This window comes from Plodia interpunctella, chromosome 17 (genome assembly GCF_027563975.2).
Source record: "Plodia interpunctella isolate USDA-ARS_2022_Savannah chromosome 17, ilPloInte3.2, whole genome shotgun sequence".
NCBI lineage: Eukaryota > Metazoa > Arthropoda > Insecta > Lepidoptera > Pyralidae > Plodia > Plodia interpunctella.
Genome location: NC_071310.1, coordinates 7592585 through 7611949, shown reverse-complemented (window position 1 = coordinate 7611949; position 19365 = coordinate 7592585). Strand labels below are relative to the sequence as shown.

Sequence of the window (19365 nt, the reverse complement as noted above, 5' to 3'; positions counted from 1 at the left end):
AATTGGCTAAGTGTGAGTCGGACTCGCGTACGAAGGGTTCCCTTAATATTATCTGTAAAACACCAAAACTAAAGCATTTGTTGTATGGAAAATTAAAATTGAATATTAAGGGTGAGTTGCACCGACAAATTTGACGTTGATTTTAAACTTCAAACGGCGCGCCCCTGGCGTTTTTCACGTTTTTATGCGCACGTTAAAGTGACGTGACGGTGCAACCCATAGTATTTCTTTTATCTATGGTGCAACCCATCCTAAAACATTGTAAATGCATTGTGTGTGTGTGTCTCCTAATAAAAGATAGACCTTCTACATATAGCTGTATTCCTAGTCCTCTGATTTATATCGCAATAAATCCTGTGAGATATTAGGACACCATGAAATGCGATTCGACGGATTATGTCCCATGTAAACGTTCGGGCATTGTTCTTTTGTTTTATGCGGCCCTGGTAGAATTTGTGATGTACATTATTAGTTTATCTTTTTATTTTCATTTTCATATCTTTTATCGACGTGTGTGACATGAATTAATTTCATTTTTTAAATTACCTAATTGATAAAATAATAATAATAATAACTGATAATCATCACATAATTACACATAACGCGCCTGCAACACCTGGGGGGCTACCATGTAACATAAGACACGTAGCACGCAATTGCGTTCGCACATGTTCCCTTTTTTTACACGCTGCGTAAACAATATCGAAACAAGTTTATTTGTTGGACAAATTAAAAAAATCCTGACTTTCAATATTCATTACGCTACAACTTTTAAACGGCAAAATCGATTTTGAATCAAATACATCTAAGAACCACCGCATAAAAATTAGCTATCGAATAAAAAAAAAACACATCCAAATCGGTTCTTAATACGGTGCCATGTACACAGACAGACAGACCAGACACACCGGTCAAACTTATAACACTCCTCTTCCTCTGCGTCGGAGGTTAAAATATACATTGGAATTATATAAATAAAATACATTAAGCTTAGTGGGCAGGTATCCTAATGCACTTCTCTAATTAACAGATGCACTCTGCGATGCCAGTACAGTTAATTAACAGTGTAATTTAATTAATGTAGATTGGACTAGACTTCTTTTACGAACAAAGAACAGGACGAGTTTTACAACCTTTTGATCTAGATTTGCTAGTTTAAACCCTGGGGATATGTTTATATTCGAGGTGGAATGTGTGTACGACGTACTGCATTAAATAAGCCTGCATGAACTATATGCCGTAACTATAGCGGAGAAATCACTATTAATTTGTGTAGGTTGATGTGCAATTGTATTAACTCACCGTGAATAAAAGTTAAATCAAATAATATAAATAAATGGACACAACACAACACACAACGGTCCAAAACGTGTACCACGAGTATGATGGGCATGAATATAGTAACGGGTACAACGCACCTAGAATTGGAGAAAAACATTTGTGATCACAGGTACAAATATTTGGCCGCGTGTGGAATCGAACCTAGGACCTCCAGATAGCGGATAGGGTGTGCCGAACATTACGCCACGGAGGTCATCTTCGAAGATAACTCAAAATAATAAAAAAACTCGTAACTTGTGATTGACATACGTTTAGTACAAGATCACAAATTGAGTTCACGTGTGAAAGAAATGAAATTATTCAAAATTGGAACATCGTCCATGTCACAGATATAAGGAACATTACGTGGTCCATGTCAAAATTGGAATATTGTCTATAATACGATATTGTCTATGAAATATTACGTTCATGTTCAAATTTCAAATATCACTCTTGCTTCTCACTTATCCCATAATAGTACTTATTAATTCCATGCCCCTTACATATGAATGGTTTTCTTAATTTGAATAGCAGCTGGCAGCCGTTTTGAAATCCTTTATCGACGTGTCAATATCAGGTTTTGCACGAGACGCTGTCATCGCAAACGGTGCAAACGGAAAGTCTTCCCTCAACACCTCCCTATCATACAGTACTTCAACCACTAATATTATTATTATCACATACAAAACCCCAATTCTCCCTAAGTGCTGGGGCGTGTATCCCAATTGGCTGGATTTATCGTCTTGCCATAAATTTCTGCCCTTTTCTGGCCCATTAACTATCATGAAAAGTATCTAATAAGCCGAAATAATGCCAAGTTTCCTTGTATTGTTTTATTCCTTTAGATTTTAGTAGATTTATACAAAAGTAGGTAATTATATATGCTCTGTAAAATAAATCTGTTGAAGTCATTGCAACGCTACTTCACGGGTATTTCTCATGGCTGAGGGTAGTGGTTATTACGTGGAATGAAACACATACACAACAACTTCGTTGGCAAAATTAATGGTTTGCAATCCACTGATTGCAACCAGTGTACAGGTTTCCTCACGATATTTTTCTTCACCGGTTGCTAGCTTCTGTCCAACATCGAATCTGACAAAACAAAATTATGCCATGCACCAGACAGATGGTTCGAGCCAATTAGAAAAATCTCCAGTTTACAGCCATTTCCTTTGACTTTTATTATCTACGCGGAAGGAAACGCACTCACTCGCATTCGTCTTGAATAAAATTATTACATACTAACGGCCCATCCCGGCGTCTTAAATAATACTTGTAATAAAGTACACTTAAAATTATACTATTCTTCTAGAATCATAAATTATATATAATTGTATATCTTCAAAAAAATGCTTGAAAATCCGTTACGTTTAAAAGATCTAAGCCATATCCAATCCCTTGGGGACAGACAGACAGCGTATATTTATACTATACTCTCGTCTGTTACATATCTCTGTAATTATTAAATTTAATGATATCAAAGTATCAATATTCAATGAAGAAAAAAGGATCCGCTCAAATTAAAAGTTGTCCAAGCGACGTCCAAGTTTTCCTATTAGCCAGAACGATTTTATTAACTTGACAATCTTTTTGTCCTGTTCGAAGACAGCTACTTAAGAAGTCAGGGGTTTTTGAGTGAAATTTAAGATAAGTATGAATTATTTCATTACTTCTATTTATTTTTAAACTTTTGTCGACCTCGGTTGCTTGCCTCTGAACCGAGAGGTCCCGGGTTTGATCCCCGGTCGGGTCATGATGGAAAATGATCTTTTTCTGATTGGCCCGGGTCTTGGATGTTTATCTATATATGTATTTGTTATAAAATATAGTATCGTTGAGTTAGTATCCCATAACACAAGTCTCGAACTTACTTTGGGGCTAGCTTAATCTGTGTGATTTGTCCTAATATATTTATATTTATTTCGAGGAAGGTCAAGGTCAAGATGAATAGATAAGTTAAAAGCATTTGACAAGAAATGACAAGCAGAAACGGGTTGCACTCCAGGAGTGCCGGTATTAGTGAAAACATGAATATTAAAGTTGGGCATTTTTGACGTCTTACGAATTTTGTTTGATGTGACCTGGACGCGAGATATTTTTATGCCCACCACAAAAAATGCCGCTTGAATATGTTTTCACTTCGAAAACCAAAGACAGGAAAGAAATGAAAATAAATACGGATAGTGAAAGTTTGTATGAAAAACACACAGTTTAGCTATATTTAAATGAAGTGTTAATGCAATGAGACATGTGTAAGAAACAAACAACTTGTTAACTGCCGTCAATTTATTCTTAATGATATCTGAATATACAACATCTCAATTGAAAAGAAAAGTAATAACTTATCACTTGACATCCTAACTGAGCAACGCTTACAGTGCGACCCGCTGCGATGCGACAACATCAGGATTGTTTCAAGCATAGCTTGCATTGTCACATGCAGTAATCTAAACGCAAAGCTTCGCGTCGCGTCGCAGTTCGCAGCCCAGATAGAACACGAGGCAAGCTATAATTTGAGCAATTGACTACAATTTAACCACAAATATAGCTATGGCCGCTAGAGTACAAAAAAATGTAAGTAAATTATTATTTAGGCTGGTACTAGAGCCAAATAAGTTGGTTGGCACGTATCTAGCTTGTGCTGTCATTACAGTTTGGAGTCCTGCTAAAGTTTCGTTGCATGTTGCTTCGATCTGGTCTGCCGGGAGAGCGTGACCATACGTCCCGTTGTCGCGCATCATAAACGTCATCACGTATCTGTAATGGATTTTCGAATGATCCAACTGACGCGTAGCCCATTCTCCTCATGCAGAAAGGGGACAAGGGGCAACAGGGGGACTAGTCTTCGAGGAAGTAAGGCGGTGGGAACCAAATAAATCGATCAGGATGATATTAGTATCGATAATTGAACATCTAAATCTTACTAATGTTATAAATGCGGAACTTTGTGAAGATGTACGTGTTTATGTATATGTCTATGTTTTGTCTCCCACGCGAAATCTACTCGACGGATTGTTATGAAATTTGGTACACGGGTAAAATATAACCTGGAATAACACATAAAGTGCTTTTATCCTGAAATTCCCACGGGAGCGATATAATATCATATAATATTTATATATAATAATCAGGGCTTACTTGGCTCTGTAAACCCTCTTGACCCAACTTGCACTATTGCCTGATATTTTTACACCTAAAACAATAAATGAATAATGAAAACTAATTAAATTATTACAACAAATGGCAATGCAGCACCCAAGGTTGACACGGGCAAGGCATGTCCACTCTTTCTCTCATACTCACGTATTCCTAGTTGCATTCAAAGCCGTGACACATCCAGATCCCGGGTAAAAATGAACCTTTAAATTTGGAACATTAAGCTGTGTTTTTACGACCGGCCTGTCTGACGTTATTTATACGGTCTCGTTATACATGTCGTCAATACATACCAACTAATTTTGAATGTAATTATGATATAAAAATTTTTGAATTCGAGCGGGAATCGAACCCACGCCCCTTTCTATCCGGAACAGTTTTCATATGCTATTATATCAGTTAAGATTTTTACCCCTCAGTCGAAGGAAGATATGAGAGTGGTCATTATTTAAAACGTGAATCACCCACCACTACTTTTGTATAGTTGTGACAAAGACGTGATTTCCAAAGTTTCAAAATGACTAACATATTTTGTAGTTCTTCTTATCGAGTGTCTTATGCTAACACTGGCGTCAGATTTCATTCAAATCATCTAAAGGCATCAGACTTTTATTTTACGACTATTTGCAACTTTTACAACATCTAGTGGCAAAGGTAGAGTAGAGAGTAGTGAAGAGATACACACATACTTTAAATTTAGTGATAAAAAAGACTTACCCATTGTGTCATAAATCGTTCCAATGGTATATTTCGATCTATTCGCTGCGAACATTTTAATTATGGCCTGTTTACCATAATTTTCCTGGAAACAACAATTTGACTTTCAAATATCACATTAATATTCTGTATAATTTAACTTGACAGATAAACTCATGTGGCTCGAATAGGCTTCGAACGTGGGCCTTTCAATCACTAGTAGTAATAAGACAGAAAACCAATTGCGAAATTCCCACGGTACTTAATTTTTTATGCACGTATGCAAATACTAGCTAAAACGTCTTTAAAAAAACAAGCTTTTTTACAAAAATGTCATTTCTGAAACAAGCATTTAATGTCACCAGAGAGATCTTATTGCATTGCAACGCGTAAGAAACATATGTCCGTGCTGATAATTAAGGGGTTCCCTCTTTGGGAGTCGATCCTGGGTGCACCATCAGGTCATGCTCATCTTAACAATGCGTTGTTACATAAATTGAAGCGACGTCGAAAATTCAACTTTGTAGTATACGCGGTGATGTAATTTAACTTGTAAGAATTCATTACAGACAACCAAACATAAGAACAGATGAAGAAATATAAGCTTATAACAATACCATTTCTGAATAATCTCCCATATGCTTTACTCTGTCTCCGTACGGTATGATGATGGCTTGGCCGTATGCATGGAAAGAGAAGTAATATTTTATTGTTTTTAGGGTCCTCAAAAAATTCTTGAGGGCTAGTGTTTCGGGCTCCGAAAATGGCTCAGGCCCGCAATATTCATCGTCTCTTGGATCTATGCTAGATGAATACGCTATAAAAATTAAAAAATAATGTGAATAGACAATAGTTATCTATGAAAAAAAAAAACAGGACACTCAGACCGAGAAGCGCTTCTTGACAAAATGTGGTTGTTAGCATCGGATCAAGAGTAGAGAGATAAAAATTAAACGTACCCCTAAAATTATAGTTGAAATTTCTATTCAGATCAACACCAAATTCCTTGCCAATCGGTCTTCTATTTTTCCTCCATAGACGATCCTAAACGACAAATAACTATAGTTAATAATGTTCCAACCACATAAACTATACCGATGGAAATTTGCTGCTATATAAAAAATATTGCGACGCAGATGACGGCGGTTTCCTATAGTCGAATGCCTACGCAGGGCAATTATTATCAGGTCTGAGAAGTGCAAGGAGGAAGGGCAAATACGCCTTAAGACGCATTGGGAACCAAATGAAGGTTTGTGACTTTCAGAAACATAATACTTTATCATGTCTTTCATATTTGTGACAACCCTGATAGCATTATCAATGGTGTCGATTTGTCTTTAGCAAGACCATCAAGCAAATATATGATTTGTGTCAATACATTATTAATAAACATGGGATAATTGTTTCCAAATCGGTCTAGAGCCCGTTTTATTCCAGGACACGAACCAAATACCAAACGTACTAAATTACATGTAATGTAATAGAAATATTTACCGTAGTATGACTGTAAGCGAAACCGTCTGGGTTCAAAATTGGTATAATGTACCAGTTAAACTTTTTCGCCTGCGTAAATGCCTTTTCTTGGATAAGTTTGTCGATCAAATACAAAGCAAACTCTATAGCAATCCATTCGTTTCCATGTATTCCAGCTTCTATAATCACATTTTTCTTCACACCATTTTTAAATGACATCACAAATATGTCTCTTCCTTCTACTGACTTCCCGATAGATAAAAGTACACAGTTTTTGTGTTTTGTAGACATATCTGTCAGCCATTGGTAGATGTCTTCTATAGAGTGGTAGTTATCAAAGTTAAAAGAATTCTCTCTCAAGCGTACATATTGTCTTATTGTTTGGTTTTTGAAAGCTCTGAAATTTAAAATACAGATATTACTCTCACGGGGTAAACAGGGCCAAGGGTTGTGAAAAAGGTCACGCAGGCTTATTGAAATTAATATTGTAAGTTGCATATGAAGAAACTCCATTATAGCTTTAAAAGTGTAACATATGTATAAGTGGGTAGCTGTAATAATTAGCTATTTAAGATTGTCATTTTTGGAAGGCACTCATCTCCGCAATAAATTCCGTAGTGACCAGACGTGTTTTACTGTGCTCCCAACTATTCCTGCTTACATATTCTTCAGTGGCGACGAAAAATAATTGGACGTATACGTGTGCGTGATAAAACCAAATAAGAAATAAATACTTAAAATAATTATATGTAAAAGTGTCGTGTCGAGACTACAAGCGTATCAAGATGGCGATAGGCAAGATCGGTCCATTCGATGTTACGAAAGATTTGTGGGATTCGTACGTAGAACGTTTAGAACAATATTTTATTGCGAACGAAGTGAAAGTAGCAATGAAAGTGGCTACCTTAATAACTGTTATGGGGAGTGATGCGTATGAATTGATGGTGAATTTGTGTACACCGGACAAACCGTCGACTAAGTCGTTCGAGGACCTTGTCAAGGTCATGAAGGCACATCTGCAACCGAAGCCAAGTTTGTTAGCAGAGAGGTTCAAATTCAGGCAGCGAGTACAAAAAGAAAACGAAATAGTGATAGACTACTTGACAGAATTGAAAAGGTTATCGAAAGACTGCAAATTTGAGTCGGCCAGTTTGAAGGAGAACATTCGAGACCAATTCGTATGCGGTCTCAGGAATGAAAATATAAGACAGAGATTATTTGCGGAGGAAGACAGCATTACTTTAGAAAAAGCGTTTAGACTGGCTGTAGCGATGGAGACAGCAGAAACTAATGCGGCGTTGGTGGAGGACCGTACGAGGGCCGGAAAGAGTGACGGGCTACCAACGACATCAGTGAATCAGCTGAGATCATCGGAGAGGAACCGAGCGAGGCGTACTAGTACTTGGCACGGAGGAATGTATCGTGGCCAGAGCGATAAGGAGACAGGAGCTGGCGCGAGCGGCAGAAGCGGAGCGGGCAGCGATAAACGGTCGGCTGGAAAACACTCTTCATTTTTTTTTAACCCTGATACAAAGAGGTGTAACGTTTGTGGTGGTCAACATGAGGCCACTTTATGCAAGTTTAGATATTACGTGTGCCGAGTATGCAACAAGGAGGGGCATTTAAAAAGGATGTGTCCAAAATTTAGAGGTGGTTATTCTAAGCTTCATCACCTTTCAGAACAAAGGGTGAGGTCCGACAGTGAGGATAATGACAGTGAAGAGGTAAATAATAATTGTATCGAATTGTATAATTTAAAAAGTTTGCACCATACACTATAGACATTTTAATTGATGATAAAATGTTAACTATGGAGATAGACACAGGTAGTGCTATATCGTGTATTAGTTATGACTGTTATAATTATTTATTTCCATCCTGTCGAATGTTACACAGCGATTTGAGGTTGCGATATTATACTGGAGAAATTATTCACCCCGTGGGCAAAATTAGACCTTTAGTTAAATATAAAAAAGAGTGTAAACCTCTAGATTTATATGTAGTCGATTGTGGCAAAACTAATTTATTAGGTAGGGAATGGCTCCAGGAATTACGTATCGATCTGCCTGTGAGTAATTGTCATAATATTAAAAGTTCAACATTTAATTTGTCGGACTTCAGTTCCAGATATTGTGAGGTGTTTGAGGACGGGTTGGGAAGGTTCACGGGCGGCAAGGTCGGATTCCGACTGAAAAGCGCGGCGCGGCCGGTATTCCTGCGCGCGCGACCGCTGGCGTACGCACTGCGCGAGCCCGTCGAGCGCGCGCTCGACCAGATGGTGCGCGACGGCATCCTCTCGCCCGTCACCAGCTCCGACTGGGCAACGCCCATCGTGCCGGTCATGAAGAAGGATGGTACGATACGTATATGTGGTGACTTTAAACTAACATTAAATAAATGCCTAGAGGTGGATCGTTTTCCATTACCGAGAGTAGAGGATTTATTGACTAAATTGCACGGTGGTCAAAAATTTTCAAAAATTGACTTATCACAAGCCTACGCCCAGTTAGAGTTGGACGACTCTAAAAAATGTACAGTTATAACCACTCACAAGGGTCTATTTATGTATAATAGATTGATATATGGTCTAGCGTCTAGCCCCGGCATTTTTCAAAGGAAATTAGAGCAACTTTTTGGGGACCTACCCCAAGTAGGGGTTTTCCTAGATGACGTCATCATTACCGGTTTAGATGATAAACAACATTTAGCTACTTTAGAAGAGGTATTTTCTAGGTTAAGGAAATATGGATTAAAAGTTAAAAAAGACAAATGCACATTCTTTGCGGACTCCGTGACATATTTAGGGTTAACAATAAGCGAAAAAGGAGTGCATACCTGCCCAGAGAAAATCGAGGCTATAAAAAACGCCGCAGCGCCCACGAATGTGACGGAGTTGCGTTCTTTTCTTGGGTTGGTCATGTACTATGCAAGGTTTGTTCCAAACGTAAGTACCGTCTTGTCACCATTGTATGAGTTATTACGAAAAGATAATAAATATGAATGGAATAAAACAAGGGATAGGGCATTCCAAAAAATTAAAAAAATGTTAGTATCCAGTGAGGTTTTAGCACACTATTCGCCGGATTTGCCGTTGTTGTTGACAACCGACGCGAGCAGTGTGGGGGTCGGCGCGGTCATATCGCACGTGACGCCGGGCGGCGAGCGGCCTATAGCCTACGCATCTCGGGCACTCAATACAGCAGAAAAGAGTTATTCACAAATAGAACGAGAAGCACTGGCAATTATTTATGGCGTTAGAAAATTTCACCAATACCTTTACGGTAGGAAGTTCACATTGAGAACGGATCATAAACCCTTGGTAACTATTTTTGGTGATAAAACGGGCATACCCGTGATGGCCGCCAGTCGCATGCAGCGCTGGGCTGTGATCTTAGCGGGCTACCACTATGACATTGAATACGTGCGCAGCGAGAACAATGTGGCGGACACATTATCCCGTTTGCCGATTGGGCCAGAACCGAAACCCCACCTTGAGGCTACTTATATTAAATTTATTCAAGATTTTTTACCTGTTACTCGAAAAGAGGTTGTAACCGAATTAGTTAAAGATGAGGTAATTAAAAGAGTAGTGAGGTACATACAATCTGGTTGGCCTCCAAGTTGTACTGATTCAGAACTCAAACCTTATTTCACACGCCGTAATGAGTTATATTTGGACATGGGCTGTGTAGTTTGGGGCTATAGGTTGGTAATACCTAGTAGTTTGCGTAAGAACTTGTTAAAAGAAATGCATATAGGACATTTTGGAATTGTAAAAATGAAAAGTATAGCGCGGGGCATAGCTTGGTGGCCAGGGATAGACGCCGATATTGAAAGAGTTTGTAAGGATTGCGCGACGTGTGTCGCAGAGGGGTCTGCCCCGCCACGGGCGCCTCCACAGTTGTGGCCGTATGCGCCTGAACCATGGACGCGGTTACATGCCGATTTTCTGGGACCCATCCAGGGTTACACATTTTTAGTAATTATAGACTCGACTACTAAATGGATAGAAGTGTTTCATATGAATAGGACGACGGCTAGTTCGGTTATGAAAGTATTACGTGAAACATTTGCTCGTTTTGGTTTACCACGACAAATTGTTTCAGACAACGGCCCTCCGTTTTCGAGTAGGGAATATGCTGATTTTATGAGTAAGAACGGTATAATGGTCACTTTTTCAGCCGCGTACCACCCGTCATCAAACGGAGCGGCCGAGGGCGCCGTCAAGCTTTGTAAGCGGGCAGTAAAAAAGGCAATGCGGGATAAAATTGATATAGACGCAGCGCTCCAGTCATATTTAATGGCTTATCGTAACGTTGAACATAGTACCACTGGCGTTTCACCCGCGTCATTGTTACAACATAGGCAGCTTCGGTCGAGGTTAGATCTTTTAAAAGGTGACAGGCAGGTAGTAGACAGGGTTCACAAAATGCAACAAAAACAGATGAATAGTGCTGGAGGAATGTTAAGGAACTTAAATGTAGGTGAGAAAGTTAAGGCTCGAAATTTTTCAGGGAAAAATAAGTGGTTAATGGGTACAATAGAACAAAAATTGGGATCTCGACATTATTTGATTGGTAGGGAAGAAGATCCACCCATAAAAAGGCATATAGACCAAGTTGCTACATTAAACGTACCATCTGCTTCTACTGACGCGGGTAACGAAGCAGAGCTTACGACTACTGAGCAGATTAAGTCTGCTGAACAGGTAGTAGACACTTCAACTACATCCGAGCATCGTCATAGTGACGTCACATATGAAAGCGAGGGTGCGCAAGCGACGGAGCGTCCGGTTGACGAGACAACATCCACTAATGCACCACCCGTGAATCTTCCTTCCGGACGAGAACCACCCCGTGTCAGAAAACGACCTCTAAGATTTGGTTTTGAGATCGATTAGCTCATAAACAATTTAAGATATGAAGTATTTTATTTTCTTTTGTATAAATGTTATGTAAGGCCTTAGTATTAATTAAGTGGTAGGGTGTAACATATGTATAAGTGGGTAGCTGTAATAATTAGCTATTTAAGATTGTCATTTTTGGAAGGCACTCATCTCCGCAATAAATTCCGTAGTGACCAGACGTGTTTTACTGTGCTCCCAACTATTCCTGCTTACATATTCTTCAAAAAGTACTTACTCTTGTACATCATATAGGTTCATTTTGACAGCTAAATTGTAATGCTTTGCTCGTTCTAAGAACATTTCGGTTTCCGTATTATGGATCAACATATGGACGTCATAGTAAAGTTTCACAGGCCTCTTCCAGTATATCACATCCAAATACTTCTCCGTTTCCAAATTTTGCAAAAATTTCAACTGATGAGCTTCTGTTGGTACCGTGGTGTATAGAGAATAATTTCCATAATTCAGAGGTATTGGTTTAGGTGTAACACAAATACCGATTGTAATTTTTGTTAATAATACTAGAAAAATCATCAAAGCCATGACACAAATACAAAATACAAAAGATTTAAGCAATTACGCTATCGCTTTATAACATTAAGAGACCAAAGAGAATGTAAGTGGACATTTTCCTAATTTGACAATCATTGTAAGTAAGAATGACTATGGTGATTAAAATTGGAAATATTTTAAAATATTTTTTTACGTAAAAGTTAGTCGATAGTAGCGACGCCTTCATCTGAGCATATTAAATTTGTTTCTTTATACGAATAAAAGATAACAATGATGAAAGAAGTCAAACATGCAATGTGTTGAGATCGTAAAGACTAACAAATTTATACGCCCTTCGAAGGCGTCGCTGGTATCGAAAAAAAAATTACAATAAACTGCTTTTTTCAAATAGTTCAATTTGTAGTTACTGAGTCACATTATTCTTGTCAATCTATGTATTCTCTTTGATTCTTTGACGTGTTGGATGAAAGAAGTAATTTTTTTCTTTTTTAGTAATGCTTTTAATTTTTAGCCAGAATTCATGAATCTTTTTTGTCATCATTTTACATGTTAAAGAGCTATTTTACTTCATTTACCTCCAATAAAATCTAGAATAATATAAAATAACTGCTACTTGATGTGTTTTCATTAGTACATTTATTCCAAGAAGGTAAAGTGTTGTATAAAATTCTATCTCACAAATTTATCTGGCCTGATGAGGGTGTCGCTGCTGTCGACTAAATTCGCCAAGATAATTCTTTTTCCAAATGTTTCCTATTTCAGTCGCCGCATCTAGTTTCTTTGCCATTCTGTGATCAATTCACGTCAATAAAAAATATAAATTTGACACACATCAAAAAGTAACTACGTTTTCAGTTTTTTTTTGTATGAAATGTTTTTAAATCATTTTAAAATATCAAAAAATATCTGAGGTTTACTCGACCTGTTCCCGGATTGTGCAAAATGTTATTTGAAACTATAATAATGTTATTTTTCACTACATTATGTGATTGTCAGAGATCCTATGACAACTATACTTTATTCCGAGCGATACCTGTAAATGAGGACCAGGTTTGTCTTTTTGTATAATTTTAGCACAAATAATAGCTTTAAAAACACAATATTTTGTAATAATATCTCTTTTATACATCGACCATGATCACAATTTTTCAACACACTACCTAACTACTTAGTTTATCCTTGCTTTGTTTCAAAGCTCCGTTGAACTAATGTATGTTGAAAAATTGCGATTTTACCCAATAGTCTTTTGTAGGAATGAAACGAATTCCTTTCAGACCAACGTTTGGGGTTGATTACTTTGTTGATACTTAGTCTGTGGCTAGTTATAAAGTACCTTGGACCAGGCCAGGCACTTTTGGGTCTAGCTCTTCTGTTTCTGTTCACAAACGATGCCGCCCGAATATCGTGGCGAGGATAAGTCGACGTGTATTTTTAGTTAATTGTAACAGTTAAATAAACGATTTATCTATCTATTATGTGACTACAATTATTCCAAACACATTATTCATCATGAGCAACCCCTTCAGCCTCACAAAAGTTGAGTTCGCGACGCGGAGTGAGTTGTATACCATTTATGTACAAATTTATCAAAATATTTAATTTACGTGTTTGATGACTTTTTAGCTGCGATTCTTGGAATCGCTACCAGATATGTATGACGCCCAGATGTGGATATTTCCATCACAAGTTTTGAGAAACGTTGATTTCACAATATCACCTGAAGACAAGGTGAAGTTCATGTTGGAAGCCAACCAAAGCCAAATGTACTTAACGACTATAACTACAGATGTGCAAAAGTAAGCATTTCTATTGCTCAAGTTATTTTTTAGTTTGTGGTCAAGGATATGCCAATAAATTGAAGTGCCAGTCGGAAAAATAAGGATGCCGAAGACCTTGCGATGAAAGGAGAAATAATAGAAGCTAACCCTGGGCTTCAACGAACTACTTAGATTACTATAACGATTTAGTATTACTAAATGATCTAAGGTTGTCAGTGATCGACAACGGAAAAATAGATGGATATAAACGCTCAGATGAGAGACATGAGTTTTTATTCTAAATGCCGTGTACGACTTACTCTTTAAAAAATAAACTAGAGTATCTGCCTTAGATTATCCTGGTAGATAGTTATTCAGATCCATCGCGTTGTAAATATTTCCAACAAATACTCGTATTTTCTAGACTATTCAACCAGCAAACAGTGAAGTCGTACGTAAGGCGACAAATGACGACATTTGATTGGAACAACTACTATCGCACCGACGACATCTACGAATGGTTAAAAGACTTAGCTTCAACATACAACACTGTAGTGAAACTGTTTACCATTGGAACGACACTGGAGAAACGACCTATTTATGCAGTTGAAATATCGCACACATCAAATACTATTCCTGATTCCAGGTAAGAATCTGTTTCTATTCGAGTGTGTTAATCGCTTTGACGACCTCCGTGGCCTAATGGTCATCATACCGGTCTGCTACACTGGAGGAGATCCCCGGTCAGGTCAAGATGGAAAATGATCTCTTTCAGATTGACCTGGGTGTTGGATGTTTATCTATTTAAGTATATATGTGATAAAATATAGTATCGTTAAATTAGTATCCCATAACACAAGTTCTTTCACGTTCACAAGTCGAACTTACTTTGAGACTAACTCAATCTGTGTGATTTGTCCCTGTACATTTTTTTTTTAACGCTGGTGGCAGATTTTATTCAAGTCGCCTAAAGGCATCTGATAACTATAACGATGACTGTGCGTTTTTAAAATAAAATATATCCTCGAACGCACCGCATTTAGGTAATATATCCAGAATGCCGGCAGCATTTCCCCGCTGAACTGCTAAACTATCAATAGGACGCACTGATATATCTGTCAAAAATGTTCTTTGCTTTGAAAGAAATAATTATTTTATCGCCAGAGCATTTCATTTCATTAAATCAGCCCTTTTACCATGTTTTAGGTCTACGGTCGTCGTCGAAGGCGGAATTCACGCCAGGGAGTGGATATCCACGGCATTCGTCACATATTTGCTTTATAAAATTTTGCACGCCCCAGCAGAAGCAGACGAGAACTTCCAAAAAATTGCTTTTGCGTACAATTGGGTGTTTGTACCACTACTCAATCCTGATGGTTATGAGTATTCTCATACTAAGGTGAATCATAGCTTCTCATTTCTCGACGATTTAAAATAATTTATGTAGATTGATAACGTGTACACCGCGAAAGAAGTTTGAAATGATAGGTAAAATATTAATGCTATTCGACCAATAAACGGAGAAAGATACAACGGCATCTTTTTCTGGATGATGGAAGGACGTTTCAGAATGATGGACGTGAGTCTATAAGCGGCATATTAAAGCAAGTTGTTTATCTATAGCTATCACTAGCTGATGTCAATCCGATATAGAGGAAAATTAAGAGCCATGATAGACCCATCATCTTCATGCACTGAAAAACGTTGTTCTTATCGGTGGAGCTGTCTCTATATCTGTCTATCCTCCGACCCTAAAGACCTTTGGAAGACAAAAGGGGAGGCATTTGCCCGGCAGTGGATACAAAATACTGGCTAAAAAAAAGTACGACACGATTTTTCTAGATATAATATTATTATAATAGATCCACACGCATCATCATTTAGAAGACTGAAATGTTATACCTAACTAGTTACGATTGAAGAATCTCGGAATTGTTGAAAGAAGAAATTGTTTTTATTGTGGTTATTATGTTTCAGGATCGACTGTGGCGCAAGAATCGTAATAATAATAATGGTGTGGATATAAACAGAAATTTCGATATCGCTTTTGGAAGTGAGTGATTGATGATGATACTCAGTAAACTTCTTATGTTTTCTTCAAATTGGAATTATACAAAAATCTGTAATAATAATTTCAAAACTTTATTTATTAAGTATTCCGACGATGTATTTACAAATCTTTTTTAACTCTATATTTGTCAATGATAATCAATTTTAGTGCTGCGCTCGCGCCATTATTGAAATTATCTTAAGTATTTCGCCACAGCTACAATACATATACATTATAAATATAGTAGTACGTCGTTGTTTTGAAGGTTAGAGTTCAGTATGCAATCTGTAGTATACAAAAAGTGATAAAAATTTGAAAATTTCAAAAGATAATCAAAATAATCGTTTGCTCATAAAATTTATTTAACATGCTCATATGTTTGCTCGTTTCTATGTAAAACTTGAACAAATATGTAACTGTTATTTAGTACTATCACCAAATGGTGATAAATCACCTGGCTGATTTTACTTCGCCTTCTTTAAAAGTCTAGCTTTCGATAAGTCAAATTGAACATTGATTGAAGCTAGTTCAATTAATTATCGGCTTAGGAGTTTAATTGAATGTCGACGTTTAATAAACTGGCTAGCCTTCCAATTATATAACTGATTTAACCAAATGTCTGGGATAATAATATGTATTATTTATTAACAAAATTAATATCTTTTTACAGCCATCGGAATAAGTAAACATGAGACATCTGAAATTTATTGTGGAGCCAAAGCTTTTTCTGAGCGTGAATCAGTAGCTATGTATAATCTTCTAGAAAAATACAATGGCACTGTGGAGTATTACATGGCATTCCATTCTTTCGGACAATACTTGATAATACCGTACGCTCACGTGAAAGATCATCTTGAGAATTTTGACGATGTTGTGAGTATTTTTTATACCAAAGCTTCCAATGTCATATTTATGTATGTATGTAGTATTGTACGCTTTGTAAGTATCGTTCTCTGATTTCCATTTTAAGGTGTTCCCAAATAGCATATTACGAAATGTTATATAACTCTTGCTGTCTATGACACTCTTTTGTCAAGAATGTGTTTAAGAAAAGAGACAGCAAATAGCATCTATAACATTTCGTACCTATCACGGGATTTGCGCGACTGATTATGTCATTCATTGTGGAGCAAGCGGGTTAATTTATCTGTCACACACAATATGGTAGAACAAAAGAAGACTCGTGGCAATATGAGGAACTATCAAAAACACATAGGCCACATTGTTGTTGCAGCGACAGTAGCGCCACGTTTGTGATGCTTTAGTGGAGACATATTGTGAAAATGTGAATTATTAGAAACATTAATTTGTTTAGATTTAACAAAAAATCACTTTCAGCCAATATGTTCGTGTGGGCCAAAAATTTTTATATTACAATTTTTTTTCTTGGATATTGTGATTGATATTTTAATATATTGTTATTCTGCCAGAAAGCAATAGGATTGGAAATGATAGAGGCAATCAAGAGAAGACACGGTACGAATTATGTCGTCGGTACCGCTTATGATACAGTCGGTAAGTTAAATTTGATAAATTACGACCTGCGCGCCCGTGGGAATTTCGGGATAAAAAGTACCCTATGCGATATTTCACGTTATATTCTACCTGTGTACCTAATGTCATGACAATCCGTCCATTAAATTTTGCGTGAAAGAGTAATAAATATACGCGTATACATCCTTACAAACTTTCGCATTTATGATATTAGATTAATCCATCCTAGATTTATATACTTTTAATGTTATTTTCAAGATTTTTTTATTGTATTTCTTCTTTGTATCGTGAAAATAAATATTTCGTAACTTTTCATCTTTTCATTCATCTTTCATTGTCTTCAATATCTTAAGGATTGATTTTTCCTTCACGCCGTGGTTTGCGACGTCACAGCTCCGAATGCCACGAATACGTGAAGAAGAGGCAAGACTGCACTTGTATTTTTATTATAGATACTAATGTTTTTATTATAAACAGGTTATCAAACATCAGGCGTGAGTGGGTGTTGGGCCAAAAAGGCATATCGTATACCGTGAGTCCGTACTTAATAGTCCTTAGTATGTCTGAAAAAATAAAGTGGTTTTGAAAATGGATAATTTCTGTGAGCTTAAAGTTGTATGTATGAAATAAAGTTTTGAAAAAATTGCTCTACAATTCTGCGGAATTCTGACAAATGTCATTTTTGGACATTTTACTTTTGTAATCTGCAGTGGAATTAGATTCGGAAAAACACCATGTTTTATCAAAAGATAAAACATGGGGTTTTTCCGAAATAAATTTAGAAGAATATTAAATTTAATCAGATAAAAATAAAAAGAATTTATTTCATCTAATTTCACTGCAGGTTCGTTTAAACAATTATCTTTTTTAGGTACGTCATGACATTCGAGTTACGAGACACCGGCGTGGAAGGATTTGCTCTGTCTCCGAAGTATATCGAGCCGACTTGCAAGGAAACCGTGGATGGGATTGTAGTATTCTTAAATGGCAAAAAAAGGAGTGTGAAATCGTTACACGAAAACAATTCAAGCAATGAAGCTCATTTGAAAAATGTGGTTTTGATACTTAACTTTGTTTTGTTTATTACATTGTGTTTCGACTATTTGATGGCATTTTTATTTCATGACTAGCTGTTGTCTTGTTTACAGTTGGAATTCAGGATCCTAGATAAATAAATAAATAGGTTTTTTTTTAACCCTGAATCATGGATTAAAGTGGACATAAAAGTGGAAAAAGAACCATCAATGGATCTTCAATGATGGATTTTAGTAAACCTTATGGTCTATAAAAAAAACTATTATACATGAGTCAGATTGATATACAATGCGGCGCGAGTAGGATTCGAACAGTAGCTATTTTAAAATGATTCCTGTATAATACCTATGAATCGAAAATAAAATCCACATAAAAGGAAAGTAGGTTAAACCGAAATCCCGACAGAAACACAAGACGAGCGAGTGGAGGACCACTTCGTTGTTGGCAAGAAATCCGCTGTATCTTCAGGTTTCCTGCTTAATTTGAAACGCCGATTATTAAAGCTAACGAGGCGCACTGTAGCCTTTTATGAAAACCAAAATGAATTTAACATATTTTATGATAATGCCTAGTCTAGTCTGCTTTCGATAGTTGGAAAGACACATCTGACTTTTTTTCGTTCTAAATTGTAAACACGTGTAAATCGCTCATTTCTTATGCAAAGAATAGCCTCAATACAGCGCGGTAACGCGGTTAGTGTTTGCACCGGAGACGCTAAGAAGCGGGTTATAATATTATGATAGGTTACATTATTTTTTTTAATTAAATGTATATTTTATTTTGCATGTTTGACAATTTTACTATTGTGTGTGAGATAAAAGAATGAACTTTTATGTGATGTACCTATTTCTGTTGCCGCTATAACAAAAAGTATTAAAAACAGAGTAATGATTAATAGTAATACATTTTATTTACTAAAACACAATAAAAATTTAAATAATTCGTTAAACTTATTACTACGT

General features: G+C 36.8%; 3 protein-coding genes across 3 annotated transcripts; 2 read left to right on the top strand and 1 right to left on the bottom strand.

Annotated features, from left to right (window-relative positions):
• Nucleotides 1-3597: 3597 nt before the first annotated feature.
• On the bottom strand, nt 3598-12210 carry LOC128677232 (zinc carboxypeptidase-like). The gene is made up of 7 exons (XM_053757936.1): nt 11790-12210; nt 6670-7045; nt 6135-6219; nt 5793-5992; nt 5197-5281; nt 4462-4516; nt 3598-4080 (listed from the first exon to the last, which is right to left on the bottom strand). Exons 1-7 carry the CDS (start codon nt 12095-12097, stop codon nt 3849-3851), a joined length of 1341 nt encoding a protein of 446 aa, XP_053613911.1. The 5' UTR covers nt 12098-12210; the 3' UTR covers nt 3598-3848.
• LOC128677233 (uncharacterized) lies at nt 7190-9159 on the top strand. Its single transcript, XM_053757937.1, has 2 exons — nt 7190-8372; nt 8770-9159. Exons 1-2 carry the CDS (start codon nt 7434-7436, stop codon nt 8782-8784), a joined length of 954 nt encoding a protein of 317 aa, XP_053613912.1. The 5' UTR covers nt 7190-7433; the 3' UTR covers nt 8785-9159.
• Nucleotides 12211-12881: 671 nt separating the features above from the next.
• On the top strand, nt 12882-18498 carry LOC128677323 (zinc carboxypeptidase-like). Its single transcript, XM_053758072.1, has 9 exons — nt 12882-13117; nt 13691-13863; nt 14249-14470; nt 15031-15223; nt 15802-15877; nt 16545-16747; nt 17305-17389; nt 17846-17900; nt 18240-18498. The coding sequence occupies exons 1-9, from the start codon at nt 13010-13012 to the stop codon at nt 18496-18498; spliced, it is 1374 nt and encodes a 457-aa protein (XP_053614047.1). The 5' UTR covers nt 12882-13009.
• Nucleotides 18499-19365: the final 867 nt, after the last annotated feature.